The sequence below is a fragment of the Cupressus sempervirens genome, chromosome 1 (genome assembly GCF_028749045.1).
Source record: "Cupressus sempervirens isolate cs-2001-9-10 chromosome 1, ASM2874904v1, whole genome shotgun sequence".
In the NCBI taxonomy this organism is placed as follows: Eukaryota; Viridiplantae; Streptophyta; class Pinopsida; order Cupressales; family Cupressaceae; genus Cupressus; species Cupressus sempervirens.
This window is the reverse complement of record NC_143118.1, coordinates 688,791,558-688,807,629: the sequence shown is the minus strand read 5'-3', so window position 1 is coordinate 688,807,629 and position 16,072 is coordinate 688,791,558. Positions and strand designations below refer to the sequence as shown.

The window sequence follows — 16,072 nt, the reverse complement described above, 5'->3', positions numbered from 1 at the left end:
CTAGGTAATACATGACAGTATTAATTAGAAACAGAAACCACGCACTGGAAATTCAATCGATTGGGAGCATAGAAATGACACTAAGACATCACCTTGCAAGCCACATGCCAGAGTGACCTGCAAAGGCCATTATAAGGCAGCCCCCAACAATCAAATCAGAAGAAGAAGATTATGGAAGAGGCAAGCATCCCCTCTTCCTCTATGGGAAAACTGAATGCAATTTGCTAATTTGATTCTTGAATAAAAACAAAATATGGATTTGTGAGGGAAACCATTCTCATCTATCATTCAAAAATTCATTTTTTTTAACCTGCAGATACAAAAGTAACAGATCTGAAATTTGATTGCTAGAGGGGCAAGCAAATGAGCCAGGTGATCAGCAACTGGCACAAGGAGGGGTCAAAAACCCTGCCGCTTGAATGGGAAGGGTAACCTAAGAAGGTTTTCCAAGTACCATAAGGCATTTTTTCCTGCACTTATTTGATTCAATTCCAAATTGACTATCATGAAAAGGGAAACTTATATCGATACATTGTTACTATTAAATTTATGTCCAGAAAGGGGACTGCCTGCTTCTGTGTTGATAAGTTACCAGTTTTCTTACACAGGAATTTCTAGACAGATTGACATTTGTCATTTTCTACTGATAAATTCCACACAGTTTTACTATTTATTGTATATAAAATATCTCATTCCCTATGACTTGAATATTCACTTGCATGGCACATCTATTCAGTTTCTCAGCAGTCCAGACATATCCCTGCAGAGTAGGACCAATATAAGATTGGGTTCATGAATAATTTCTCTTGCAGGCAAACCATACTTGTAAAGTTATATAGTAACATCAAAGCATTAACCTAGGAACTCACCTTCAAATCTAAAGATGGAAAACTCCTTCTAGAACATTCACATAAATGGATAAGAAAAACATTGATTTCATCATTCAAAGTTTTAAGTATACTTCCACGTCCTCCTTGTTGTGAGGTTTCACACCATCCCCCCATTTCAAATGAGGGGCCCCTCTTTTGCTTGTAGTTGTTAGGTAGGTTAAGTTTTTTGCAGTAAATTTGGCAATTCAGTGCTTTAAAATACTAAGGAGTGGTAAAGAAATAAAATGGTCATGTTGCAATCTTAAAGTGGCAATGTTAACACTGAAGTCTGTTGGGGTCAAGTTATAATGGATTGAATATAAAATCCAAAGTGTATTTAAATGTTGGCTAGTCAATTAGTCTAAAATACATATAAGGCATATTTCGTGCATAAGGGCCTTAAAATCCTTATATAAATTGATTTTCCATACTTAAAATGTCAAAATCCTAAGTAAAAATCATTTTTTCTTTCTAAAAATACACAAAATCTGGACTCACTATGAATTCCCCTTCATATTTTGATCAAAATCCAAACTCTCTTTAAATTTCACTTCATATTTTGTCCAGAGTCACTATGAATTTCCCTTCATATTTTGATCAAAAGACAGACTTAGCATGAATTTCCTTACTCTAATTGGCCTTTCCTCAAAACTTTCTAAGTGTTGGGGACAAAATCCAAGCATACTATGAATTTCCACTACTTTGGATTATATTTGTTTGATATTACGATAATAGATAGTTTCTATTATCTCTGTTTAGTATCTAATAGTTATCTATTGTAATCTTCTAAAAATATTAGAATGTTTCTAATATTTAGATTTCTGTTTCCAAAATAGAATGTTTCTATTCTTCAGTTAGCTGTAGATAATTGTTAGTTTTCTCTTAGCTAGAATAGAATGTTTCTATTCTTTATGATTGTTTCTTAAGGAGACGTTGTTCAGTCTCTTGTATAAATTGATCTCTTGATCACTGTTAATAACAAGAAAATATTTTCCAATTACTTTGTAATATGGTATTGAAGCAAATACTCTAAATTTTTTCGAAAATAATTCTAATTTTTTGGTTGAAATCATCTGTATTTTCAAAATTATTTACATGCATATTTGCTTCCAACTCTCTCTATAATCTGACTAGGGTTTAAATTCTGAGAAATCTGAATCCGTCGACTTTTGGTTCGGTTTTGCAACTCATTTCTATCTAGATCCAATGGTTTTTTTTGCACACTCCCGCCATTGTTGCAGCAGGGCCGTTTTTGTTCAAAACCCTAATTTTTTGTATCGGATCAAAAAAAATTAGAGATTTTGGTGGCTTTTTTTGAGCTCTCAATTGAGTTGTCATCTGTTTTTTCTAGGTGCCTCGATTTTCCTGCCTTAGTTTTCAAGCTAGCTGATCCAAAAACCGACAACATATTTAAACTGGGTTTTTCGAGCTCTCTTCTAGGTCACCCTTCAAATTTTCTAAATCTCTACTTTTTGAAGGTTGCATGTACTTGCATGTTGTTTGCATGTGTTGTTTTACCATGCAAAGTCTTGCTTTTTGCCTCCCTTAAAAGCTCTGGTGGGTTTTCATTAAAATATTTTTTTCCTCAAAAAAAAATTCAGATGGATTTTCATAATTTTTTCCCCAAAAAAAAAAATTAATGGGTTTCTATAAATTTTCCCTTAAAATTTTCTAATTTTGTAATTCGCAAAGTTGTGTGGGATTGCTTTGTGGGTTTGTAATTTTTTCCTCAAATATTATATGTTGGGTTTCACCGTTTTTCCTATAAAAGAAAATAAATCTTTGTAATGTTGGGTTTTCATTGATTTTTCACCACAAAAATCATGTTGAGTTTTGATTGATTTTTCACCTCAAAAATCATGTTGGGTTTTGATTGATTTTTCACCACAAAAATCATGTTGGGTTTCGATTGATTTTTTCACCTCAAAAATCATCGCTTTTTGCAGTTTGTTTTGGAGCATTATGCTCATATGCAAAGTTTTGGAGCATTATCCAAAGTACCATCAGCAATCTTCTCAGCAAACATCCTTTGTTCCAGATTCAAAAGGCTCCCGAAAGAAAAGCATTCAATGCAACTATTGCCACAAGTTTGGGCACGTGAAGGTTAAATGTCGGAAGCGCTTAGTTGCCTTATCTAAGCAATCTAGTTTGCAGCCCATAGTGAGCAGTCCGGAGCCCCTTGAGTAGATAGAATTTGCCTTTTATGCTTTTTCAAAGCTTTGTGCTCTGGATAGATTAACCATTAAGGGAGGTATTACGATAATAGATAGTTTCTATTATCTATGTTTAGTATCTAAAGGTTATCTATTGTAATCTTCTGTAAATATTAGAATGTTTCTAATATTTAGTTTTATGTTTCTAAAATAGAATGTTTCTATTCTTTAGTTAGCTGTAGATAACTATTAGTTTTCTCTAAGCTAGAATAGAATGTTTCTATTCTTTATGATTGTTTCTTAAGGAAACATTGTTCAGTCTCTTGTATAAATTGATCTTTCGATCACTGTTAACAACAAGCAAATATTTTCCAATTACTTCATAATATTTGAAACATCCAGATAGGGGTCAATTTTCCCCCAAGGGTCAAGATGTAATTTTTCAAGTCTGGATGTTGTCTAGACTAGGGTTGTTTTTCCCTTGGAACGAGTTAGGAAACTGGAATTTTTTTTCTAAATGTCAAATTTGTCCAAGCATGGGTCGTTTTTCCCCTTGGTGGCAATAGTGAATAATGAAATTTTTCTAAGCATTGAAGTGCTCGGAAATAACTTGTTTTTCCCTCAATAGAAGTATGGAGTGAAATTTTTCTGAGTGCAAGAATTATCTGAACTAAGGCTAAATTTCCCTTTGAGAGCTAATTTGTGAGATTTTTAAAGTGTCAAAGGTATCCATATTAGGTTCGGTTTTCCCTTGTGAGAGCAAAGTGAGATTAAGGTTTTCCTAAGGGTGAAATAAGTTCTATCCATACCTTGGTCAATTTTCCCTAAGTTGCATGGATGGAACCAAAGTGTAAATGCTTGTTTGGGCTGATGAATGCAGATTGACTTAGCAATCTTTGAAAGATCCATACATGGATCATTTTCCCTATCGTGGCATTAGTTTAATAATTAATTAAAATCTGGGGAAAAATTAATGAAGTAAAGTTTGGATCCTTCTCGAAGACCATTGATCTATCCCACATTGCTTGTGGGTGGTAAATCAACAATCCAAACTCCTTTGGAAGGCCATCAACTAGCAAGAAACCAAGAGGATTTATAAAGACAATTGTCAAGTGGCTGAAACCTGAAGCAAGAGGCCAAGTAAGAGATTGATCCAGCTGTAGGTGAGTGAAGCTTGAATGAAGAAGGAGATAGGCTGCCATTGAATGAAGGCCTGACATTGCTGCAAGTCTGAAATCAGTCCTCAAAGTGCTAGTGTATGCAGATTGAAATCTGAAGATGACCTCCATAGAAGCAATTTTGTGCCAATCTTGAGGTATTCATGCCAGTTTCAGAACAGATCCAGCTATGATTGCAGACTTGTGGAGGGTATTTCCAAAAATTAAAGGTCACTGGAAAGCAGTATTGCTCGGCGACGAGTTTCCAGCAAAATTTGACCCATCCCTGTTTCCAGGATGTCCTGGGAACTTGGAAACTTCCATAAACCTTTCCCTTGGCTGTCCCATAAAATTAATTTTCCAGTTTTGATATTTTGTTTGATTTTCACTCTTATGTGAATTCTAAAGTTAAATTATTTAATACAAACATTGAATGTTAAGGTTTTATAATTCATATAAGCATGCTTTATCCATGTTTTTATATAAATATTTTAAATTTCCCTATATATTTTAAATTTTCCCTATTTTTTATATAGCTGTTCCCACTGCCGTCCCCTGCTCTGAGAAACAAATTGTCCCCGAGACCTGTTTCCCTGTCCCATCGTACCAGAAACCTGGGGTAACATAAATTCCATTCCAGAAAACAATTTCCCCGTCCCCATGTCCCCTCATCTCGGAAACCTGGGGTGACATAAATTCCATCCCGGAAACCAGTTCCCCGTGCCCGTCTCCTCGTCCCGGAAACCTAGGGTAACATAGTTGGAAAGCCAAAAGCCAAAAGAAGTAAGTTGCAGACCAAATCCACGGACTACAAGAGGCTAGACGATTTGCCTTTGAAAATCATGGAAATTCATTAGTGCTTGAAGTTGACATATTATTGTTCCACGACTGATTTCCCATCCTTGGCACACCTTTCGCAGCCATTGGAAATCTGAAAGTAAGCATTTGCAGGTCTAGAATTGAATATTCTTCAGAATTGGGTGATTTTTTTCAAAAAGTTATTTTAAGTACCCAAAGCTTCTAGCTCTTGTTTGCAGATTAATCCCCATTCAAAAACACACATTTTGCAGCCAGTTTGAGGCATTGGGCAGCCGTGGTAAGTTGGATACATACAAAAGTCTGAGGATTGTCATAAAAGTCTCTTATTTTATTTTTTTGCTTGGATCTGAATTTGTCCTTTGAATTTAATCTGACCCTAACTACGTTACAGACCTTGTGGCATCATTCCAAGCATCGTTTGGGGTTATTCTAGAGTCTGAGGACAAAGTTGCAGGTCAAAGATCTGAGGACTACAAAACAGGGGCGATTTTGGGAAAAAATCCACACAATTCTCCAACTTTAAAAATCATCCTAAGGGCTTTTGCTGAGTGTTAAGGGCCTATTCTTGTGTGAGAAACATTAGATTTTAAGACTAATGCCACAAGGAAGGTATGTTGCAGACTTGTCTTCAGAGAATCAAAAATTCTCTTATCGTGAAAATGAGATTTGTTCTAGTGAAATTCGTACATGCTCCTATTGGAACTCATATGTATGTATTGATTGGACTCTGTTTGGGTTGATGTTAGGAATAATGTATAGATTTTTTCAGACTTATCCACGGATTGCCTTAAGAAAATCAGAACCTTATTAAGGTCCAAATATATTTTTTTAGCGATGAATCATTGTTCTAATTCATGGTTAAATTGCAATTCTGGGATCCAAACTTTCAATTTAGTCCTTGTGCAAAATTTTTGAGTTGCTTGGATTAATCGTAAGTCATTTTCGGACTTCGAAGTCCTTGGAAAACTTGAGTTAGTCTTTGGGGTGAAGTTTGATTTTGTGCATGGATTGGTTCATAATTTTTATTCATAATCCGTATTTGGATCTGTGGATCATGATGTGTGCTGACTTCGAGAGTTACTGGGACTGATTTTACTTTGTTTACAGACTTATCAAAAGTGTCTTCAGAAAATCAAAATTATTCCTTTACTGGTAGAAGTCTGATTTTACCATTCTAATGGCTAAGTATTGGTAAAATATTAGAAATCGTCCTAAGGGCCTATGCAGAGTGTTAAGGGCCTATTCTTGTGCGAGAAACATTAAATTTTAAGATGAATGCCACAAGGGAAGAATCAGAAATTCTCTTATCGTGACAATGAGGTTTGTTCTAGTGAAATGTGTACATGCTCCTATTGGCATTCATATGTATTCATTGGACTTTGTCTGGGTTCATGTTAGGAATAATGTATGCATTTTTTCAGACTTATCCATGAATTGCCTTCAGAATATCAGAACCTTATTAAGGTCTGAATTTATTATTTTAGTGATGGATCATTGTTCTAATTCATGGTTAAATTGCAATTCTGGGTTCCAAACTTTCATTTTTGTCCTTGTGCAAAGTTTATGATTTTGCTTGGATTAATCATAAGTCACTTTCGGACTTCCATGTCCTCAGAATATTTGAGTTAGTCTTTAGGGTGAAGTTGGATTTTGTGCATGGATTGGTTAATAATTTTGATTCATAATCCGTATTTGGATCTGTGGATCATGATGTGTACTGACTTAGCAAGTTATTGGGACTGATTTTACTATGTTTTCAGACTTATCATTAAGTGTCTTCAGAAAATCAAAATTCTCCCTTTACAAGTAGCAGTCTGATTTTATCATTCTAATGGCTAAGTATTGGTAAAATATTGCCTTAGGATTCTTATCCAAATGCTTATTATTACTTTCATTGGATAGATGTACTAAGTTTGGGCAAAAATTCGTGGATTACCGTAAAGATTTGAAAATTAAATTTTATTATTTCGTTCAGATCCCTTAAGACTATACTGACTTCGAGCTTTATACCAGGAATCGTGCTCGGATCTAAGGCAGGGATAGAACAAATGAAGGTGGAAGACAAGTTCAAGCTCGAGGCCAAAGATAGCAATGAAAGAGGACCAACCTGAGGTGGTCAAGATCAGAGGAAGACAACACTTCAAGAATGCACTTAAAGATGGAACAAAGGAAAGAAAATTTTGGGATCAAGCTGAAGGAATTATCCCAAGATCAAACCTTCATCAAGCAAGGACATAAGAGACAAGTCTGAGGTTGAGAGCAAGAACGAATTCAAGGACAAGATTCCCATCAAGGGAGTGATCCTGATGATGATCAAGTCACACAAGGAAATGGATTTAATATGCCAAAGAAGATGTTAATGTGTTCAAGGGATTGCTCCAAGGATCAAATCCAAAGATGAAGAAGACAGAAGAATTCCACAAAATGAAGGTGACACCAAGGGTTCAAGCAATGTAAAGTCCAGCCATCCAAGAATCCAAGATAAAGAAGTCCAAGAACAAGCAAGATTCCCTAAGGATAAGGAGGTGGAATTAAGATACAGATTTCAAGGATAAGTCAAAGGTCACGGAGTTACACCATAACAACCTTCCTAGCATTGACATGGAGGAACTTAGTGAAATTTTGCTCAAATTCATTGGCTTTGTTAAAAGGAAGAGGAAGGAAGGAGTATACATCTTGGATGATGAGTTGTATGATGACTAGACAACTTCTTTGCTTCCTAATGGTTCTCAAGCCTTTGATTTTTTTCATTGGCTTATTTTGTGGTGTTTCATTTATGTTGCCTATTTTGGTTGCCCTAATTAGGGTTTGTAATGGATTAACCTAGGTCTTTGATTTTAAATCAATCTTGGCCATTCATTGTTTTTGGGGCTCCTATATAAACCCCACTCCTCTCATTTGTAAAAAGGGGAATTGTTAGAGATTTGTTGGTAATTGTTGGTAGGATAATACCAAATTTGCTCGACTTTTCATTGTTGTGTCTTGCATGGTGAATTGTTGGGATCAAGTTTGCATTATTGCATGGTGATCCATATTTCCTCTCTTAGCTTAGGATTTTATTTCATGTTGTTTAGAAGTAGTTTAGTTGGATGAAAGAATTTTGGATGTTTACTTGCTTGACTCGAATATAAACTAGGCCATTGGCCTCTTGTCGATAGTAAGAGAGTGCCTTGTGTGGTGAGCTACTAAAAGTACTTCACTTCAATTGATATCCAATCTTTAGTTTGCATTCATTGATGAGATTGAAGAGGGCAGATATTGTAATGTTCTGCAAATTCTGAGTCTTGAATCAGACTTATAATTCAGTTCTGCTGATTGGCTGAGAATGATCTTCTTAATATTATCAATATTAAGTATGTTGTTGAAGGTTTATCTTGAATGTAGATTCAATGTTCTATTTCCAAACTGATAATATATAATATTGCAGACTTATTGATTGCTGGAAGTGAGATGCTTATAGGAGCAGACTGTTGTGAATTGTGTGTCCTCTAATCTGCATCCACAACCGAATATATACCTTGCTAGAGGGTGCGTTCCTTAAGGGACATAACCCTTCACTTGACATTTAATAATACCTCTTCCTAAGTTGGCGATTTCAGGAGACTTAGTTTAGGATTTAACTAACTAAACATTAGTTTAGTCAAACACAAACAAAGACATCCCTAGAAAGTCGCTGGCACCTATAGGATAAGCAAGTATAAATATTAGATGCCAATCTTAAGATATGTTGACACTAAGAGAGGTACAGTCTGTACTGTCAGACCTGTAGGATTATATAGGTTAGAATCTTAACAGATATTGATTTGAAAACCATCTAAGTATATCCTTAAAAGCTTGCACTAGGTGGATAGAGTTGTTGGCAAGATTAAACCTGGTAGAGTCCAATTCCATCCATACTTCCTTGTGTGGTAAGCTAATGAAAGTACTTCACTTCAATTGATATCCAATCTTTAGTTTGCATCCATTGATGGGATTGAAGAGGGCAGATATCGATTTGAAAACCATCTAGTATATCCTTAAAAGCTTGCACTAGGTGGATGGAGTTGGCAAGATTACACCTAGTAGAGTCTTCCATACTTCCTTGCATTCATAAATGTAAGTAGGAATAGTAAGAATCAGAAGTTTAAGTTAAATTGGGCAAGTTGAAAAATTATGAAGTATATTTTCATTGCACATTGTGAAGCAAAATCTTTAGAAGTGCATTGTTGACAAGTCTTGAATGAGCTATTGTAAATCCCCATATTAAACCAGCAAATTGCATCATTTCAATTGAGTGAGTGTCCAGAATTGAAGAAACCTTGAAGTCATTTCATTATCTTACTTTGCAGGCCTAGCAGGAGAGATGACCTTATATCAAGAGAAGATTGAGTGTTTGGTGTTTCGTCTTGAAACATTGAGTATTTGATCCTGCGTGTTGTAGTGGAATAAAACTCACATCAACACTTCTATCATGCCAGCAAGTGGAAGACCAAATGGTATACTAACATGATATAAATAGCCCCAGAATCATATTGTATGGAATCATATGCAAGGGTTTTGCCTCTACATAAAGCTACAACACATATGCACTTTCCATGTGATTCTGATTGAATTGCTTCTCTTTGAACATCTTAATATTTACTCTGGGTATATAATGCTTAGCTTGAGACGTCATCACATTTGAGTTCTAAGCCTATGTAAAGGGATTCAGATTCATTCAAAAGCCAAGATTTCATGCATTCATATGTATCCACCTCTACCTTATGGTCTATACCTTGTAACCGTTAAAATATCCTTTCTTTAAATATTGTAACTGCACTATTATCCATATGTTGAATTCACACTGAACATGGTTAATACCTTTCTGTAATGATTCTCACTTTTTAAAAACTAATCTTAGTTGCACCTACTCTCATAAGAATATTCAGTCGCACAAGTTGAATTAACAAGCACATAGGTTCATGTCTCACGTTGTATCATGATCTATGCCAATATACATATTTAAATAGCTCATAGAATAGACCAAAAAAATTAAATGACTTCAAACACCAAATGACAAAAAACGATTGAATCCCAATTCATTTGTTTTGCCCCCCAAAAATCAAAATAAAGTAAAAATGCTTAATACGATACTGAAATTGAATCTTGGCATAGCCTTACCTCTAAAACTTTTGGATTTATCATCCCGGCTTGTAATAGATCTTTGGGCAAAGATTCCATGGTCAAAACAGATCTTGCAATAGATAGTGCCTGCCATTTCACGTATTGATATCAACTTTAGGTGTTGCAATACATTTGCGAGAATCACCAGAAAGGAAATGCAAAAAACCAGGAGAGGATATAGCAATAAGCAGCAATAAAAATATAGAAACCTTAACAAGCATGAGAAATAGTAAGAAGTGAAAGAATAACATCTATCATAAACAGCTGAATACAATGAACTAGACAGTTAGAATGGACCCTTATATAGCTCCAGTCTTAACCAGTAAACAATTAAACAATTAATTTGTAACTCATTATCAATTAACTGAAAGTTAAAAGTAATAACATTGACTACGCAATTGTCAAATGGGATGAGCTCAAGTGGTAAAATCATGGCAGCTTTCTTAATCGAGACTCTGCTCAAATCCCCATGAGACATGTCACATATGTACAAATGTTGAATGTTAATCTATCACGTGATTCACATCCAATTGTGGTGTACACTAATATAGGAGGTAAGCGCAAGTTCTAAGTAGACAAGATAGGAAAGATACTCCTGGATCATAGCATCTAAGCCCAAGGGTACACCTCAAGGGGATATTATTTGTTCAGCAATCGAAAAAAAATTGACAACTTTAACAGATAGAATAAGAACAAGTTTTAAAATATCTGAAGATTAAGAATGGAAAAAGGATTGATTAATCATCATAGTTGCAAAAATATTTGTCAGAAATAAATGCAAACCAAAAGATAAGGATTATAAGTGAATTGGACTAGGATCAAGGTTAAACATCGAGTAGCTCAACCGGATAATATCATCAAAAACGAACCAAAATCAGGTTGACTGATTTATAAAAAAATTGTGATTTTCAATGAATAAAAATTGGCATGGGGGGGCAAGTGGCAATTAATCTGGATTCTGAATTAATTGGGATAAACATATGATTTCCTACTAAGGAATAATGCATTAAAAATGTAAATGGTTATTGTTTTAAATAGCACCAAGAGTACTTCTCCTTTGTTTCACAATAAGCAGTGCAATCAACACATATCACTGAAAACTGACAAGTGTGTCAATATCTTACAAATTGTTCTTACAAACATAGAAACCCAGATGTATGCTAGCTATTTAGCTTCTACCAGTTATTTGAAAAAGATTTATTATCTGGTAAAGCCAATGAATTCAAGAGTAACGATAGAAAAGGCATACCAGATACTGGAATATTTCATTCCTAGCAACAAAGTCAGTCTCGCAATTAATTTCAATAACAGCAGCTGTTTTCTCATCCTGAACCAATGCCAATGTCCCTTCAGCTGCAATACGAGATGCTTTCTTGGACGCACCTGCAATTCCTTTCTTCCTTAACTCTGTATATGCAGCCTCTGCACCAATCCATTCCAAATACAAAGTAATACTAAGAAAGAGCCACTGTACATCTTTTAATATTTTATGTTAAATGAATATTAGCATTAAGAAGCGTTTTATCTCATGATCGTAGCAGCACATTTGTTTATGTGGTAAAAAGAGGACTTATTGCAAAATTGCCTAACTTCAAAGCCTAGTGGCCATGCACCCATGCTGATATAGCTTGATATAAATCAGCAAAGGCATTCATTCAGCGGTAACGATGGGGTTCTTTAACTGATGAAAAACACATTGATGATTGCCAGTGATTGTAAATTCAAAAGTGAGATTCATGTAAGGTTGCGGTGTTGGGCTTCCAATCTTGGAGAAGTCCTTGATTATACAGTTAACCCAGGCGCATCTTAGAATATTCTAATGTTTCTTTAATGGTCATCTTAGTTAGTCTTATTAGGTTCAAAATTGTTTCATTCAGAAACACTGTCTTTGCAAATCTATATAAGAATCTTTAACCTCTTCTGTTTAATACAACATCGATTACCCTTAATAGTGCAAGTCCTCATAGAAATTGGAGGCACAGATATCTAGGTGGTAGCTGTGAGACTATACTAGAATTGACATGCATGGATAACAAAAAGCTGTCAGATCCTTTGATGTGGCTTCTAAACCCTTTCAGAAAATTAATGCTCAATAAACAGTTGAGTCTGCATATGCAAGTCACTGGTAATTCTGCAATTTAATAAACATCTTCTAGTAACTCTCAAGTCTGAAAAAAAAATTTGACAAAGCTGACATCAAAAGAAACTAGTAAAACAAGTTCTGGGCTACAACTACTGAATTGGGCAGTGGTCTAGCAATAAGGTGGGGCATTTATCGCAACAGTCATCTCAGGTTCAAAATCTAGCATGCATGTGCAAGAGGTCAAGCTATAAGGGACATTTGAAATATTTGTAGGAGAGAGACTCAAGTTCAAATCCTTCTCACTGCAATAAGGCAGTCACTAACCATAGCAAACACGTGGGAAGACTTTGACATGAAGATTATGTAGTACACTAAGCAATGACCAATGTTTCCAGAATAAAGAATGTGCTCCAACCTTACCCTGTGCCATTTTAAAGGGCGGCCTATATACTTAAGAAACACTTACCCAGCTATAAAGGTAACTAGCAAGCATGGCCAATGCTAGTAAAGCTTGTCAAAACCAAAATAAGGAATTATTTTACTTGCAGTGATCCAATTACCTGATTGAGGAGTCAAGTTTGTGTTAGCTTCTCAAGTACGAGGAAAGATGCCCCATGGTAATCAATGGACCCTTTACCCATTTCATAAGAAAAAAAGGCATGACCTAAAACTTGCACAGACAATTGTCCTTGTGACAGGGTGTCGCTTATCTCCTACAATTAAAGTTTTTCTTTATCTTTTTGAAAGTAGCGGAAAACGTAGAAGGAACTACCAAGCATCAAACATCTATAAGTATTCATCTATAGAATCTATTAACCGTTTTTTCTTTGACAATGGTCTGTTTGCATTGTCTTCTTTTGCTAAATGGTTCTGGATGAGGCTGCATAGTATATCTCAGGACATTAAACATGCTATACAGTGTGATCCAAAAACCATTTGGCATTTGTTTAATAATTTCGGGCCAGGTGAAATTGCTGCAATGGAACAATGACCCAGCAGCTGTGGCCTGTAAGATTACATATCTAATTATAATCAAGATGCATTTTCCCGATTCCAACAAACGAGATTAGGTCCTAATAGGTTCGCTAGAAACAAACAATAGAGAGAGCGCTAGCTCAAATGGCAGAACAACCCAGCATGACGCACATAGTAATGGGATGGTTCTATGTTGGGGCATTAGCAGATCCACTTATTTGGAGCGTGACTGTAATGAGGCACACTCATAGAATATAACCCGTGTTCAAATCCCTCTGACCCAATAAGGTAGCCCACAACACCGGGACACTAAGTTGTGGGCTATCGATTACGATTTATATGAGTGGAGCAATGCTTTCAAATGTTAAAAATGTAATCCAAATATATTTTCATGCACAACGGCGCCCAAGATTTACAAAACTGGATTACAGAAACAAAATGTATGCATGAGAGGGTTTAGGAGGCATCCATACCCAGATTCCAGTTGAAATCCCTCTGACCCAATAAGATAGCCCACAACACCGGGACACTAAGTTGTGGGCTACCGATTACGATTTATATGAGTGTAGCAATGCTTTCAAATGTTAAAAATGTAATCCAAATATATTTTCATGCACAACCGCGCCCAAGATTTACAAAACTGGATTACAGAAACAAAATCTATGAATGAGAGGGTTTAGGAGGCATCCCTACCCAGATTCCAGTTGGAAGTAACAAGGGCAGCTTTGACATCCTTCATGGGTGCACTTGTTCTGTCTCTTAACTGCTTTATAAGATTCACTTGGTCCGATACCCCAACCTCCACACTGTATCTTCTGCACATGTTGTCAATTTGAATGAAGCGTGATGTGAGTGAGGATAGAACTGTGCCCCTGCTGGTTCCTAAGCCGTCTCTTGATTCATATAGATTGGATTGAAGCCCATGTGAAGAATAATAACAGGGGGAAATCTTGAACTGTTTGAGAAAAGATGAGATGGGACGTTGGAATTTGCTTGCAGAAGCCATTTTTTCAAAGCTTCTGACGACTGAAAACTATTGCCAGGGAGGATTGTTCATTTAAAGTGTAACCCAACGCAGCCTCGAAAAACAGAGCTCTCGAGGGAAATGCAAATGCATTCATTCCTCTGGTTCCTCAAACAAAACAACAGAGAACCAAATTAATTGAGAGAATGAAAGATGAAAATTATATTGTTACTATTATTATTATTATTTTGATTTTTACCTTATTTTAAGACAAACTATTAGAGAAAATATTGGTCTAATTTAAGATACAAAACTTCTGCATTAGGAAGAGAGTTGAACTGTATTTTGAATAGGGTTATGTCATGTTTGAAGTGGGGTGAGAGGGAAAGAGTACGTGAGAAAGGATAGAAAGAGGCAGAAAGAGGGAGAGATGTTGAAGAGCAAGAGAGGAATTTGGAGAGGTGGAAGAGATATAAATAGTGATACACGTGGATGTGGTGGGGGGTGGGGGAATTATATTGATAGAGAGATATATAGAGATGGGGAGTTGGAGATAGAGATACATGGGAAGGAGAGATGGAAGAAGAAAAGAAGAGGTACATGGACAAATAAAGATAAAAGGAGGGAGACAATGAGAGGGGGAAGATAAAGATACAAGAATTAATTGCAATAGATTTCCACAATTCATGATATTATGTTCAAGCTTCTGGGTGTTGGATTTCAAGCTTCTGGGTGAGATTGTGTGAGGCTCAAACAATCTCACCCAGAAGCTTGAACATAAGATATGGGAAATAATAGAGAGAGAGGGGTAAAGAGAGTGATAAATGGAGAAGTAAAAGGGAGATAAATAAGGTCATATAGACAATTGTGTGTGTGTAGACAGAAAGAGAGATTGTAAGGAGAGGTAAGCAGGTAAAGGGGAAGATGGAAATCGAGATTATATTGAAACAGATGTATCAATGGACAAGTGACAGCTTCAAATCAAATATTGTTGGAAATATAAGAGGAGTAACTGAGAGGGGAGGGGTGAATCAGTTACCACAAAAATAAATCACAGATCCCTTAGATGTCAAAATAAAATATAAACTTCACTAAAAATATCGATGTCCGATAAATACAGTCACTCAATTTACACTAGCAAATGTTGTAACTCGGCAATTGCTTAACATGAAAATCTTAAGATATTATCTATGATTAATCTTGCTTAACTTATTTGCATTACATAAAAGAAATAGCATGAACACGAGTGACACCAATATTAACATCGAAACCCAATTTGGGAAAAACCACCAATTGCAACTAGTTATTGATTTTCACTCTTCTGAAGTGAGCCCTGTTAGGAGCCATCCCTGTTAAAGGTCACAAAACACATTTTTAGGTGTGACCATGTTAGATGATTTAATCACCCTATTAGGAGTGGCCTTGTTAGAGGTCTTTAGACACTTTAATCTACAAATGTCACCTTGTCAGAGGATTTACAAATAGTTTTTAAGCCTGCTCTGTTATGAGATTTAGATCACTGCTATAATGATTAGAGAATAATGAGATGACCTAATTTTTGATGCAACTAAATTGCTAATTATAGATCTCAATTCTGGCTTGTATACTTGATCCTTTTTTATCGAATGTATCTTTGTAGCTCCACAAGGATATTATGCTTATCCTTCTAATTCGCTTCCTCTAAGCATCTTCTAATCTTCTATTCACTTCCACACATTCAATTCTCAACTTGACCTTATTCTTATACCTTATGCATTGTCAAGTCGGCTTGAATACATCTTAGAATAATTAATATTCACTACCTCAATCAGCTAGAACCAAAAAACACATCTATTGAATTCAATATGCCAAAATAAGAAAATCCTTTGTGAGTTGACCCTACTCGATAGACTCTAACTCAGAAATAATTT

General features: G+C 35.6%; 1 protein-coding gene across 1 annotated transcript in view; it reads right to left on the bottom strand.

Moving 5' to 3' along the window:
• The window catches only part of LOC149579810 (translation elongation factor Ts (EF-Ts)), a 120,385-nt gene extending 106,056 nt beyond the window's left edge, over positions 1–14,329 (bottom strand). The window contains exons 1-3 of the mRNA XM_089786985.1: positions 13,892–14,329; positions 11,390–11,562; positions 10,138–10,227 (exon numbers count right to left, since the gene is read on the bottom strand). Of these exons, the coding sequence (XP_089643111.1) occupies positions 10,138–10,227; positions 11,390–11,562; positions 13,892–14,204 (576 nt within the window). The 5' untranslated portion in view covers positions 14,205–14,329. The remainder of the gene's footprint in view (positions 1–10,137; positions 10,228–11,389; positions 11,563–13,891) is intronic.
• Between the last annotated feature and the right edge of the window lie 1,743 nt (positions 14,330–16,072).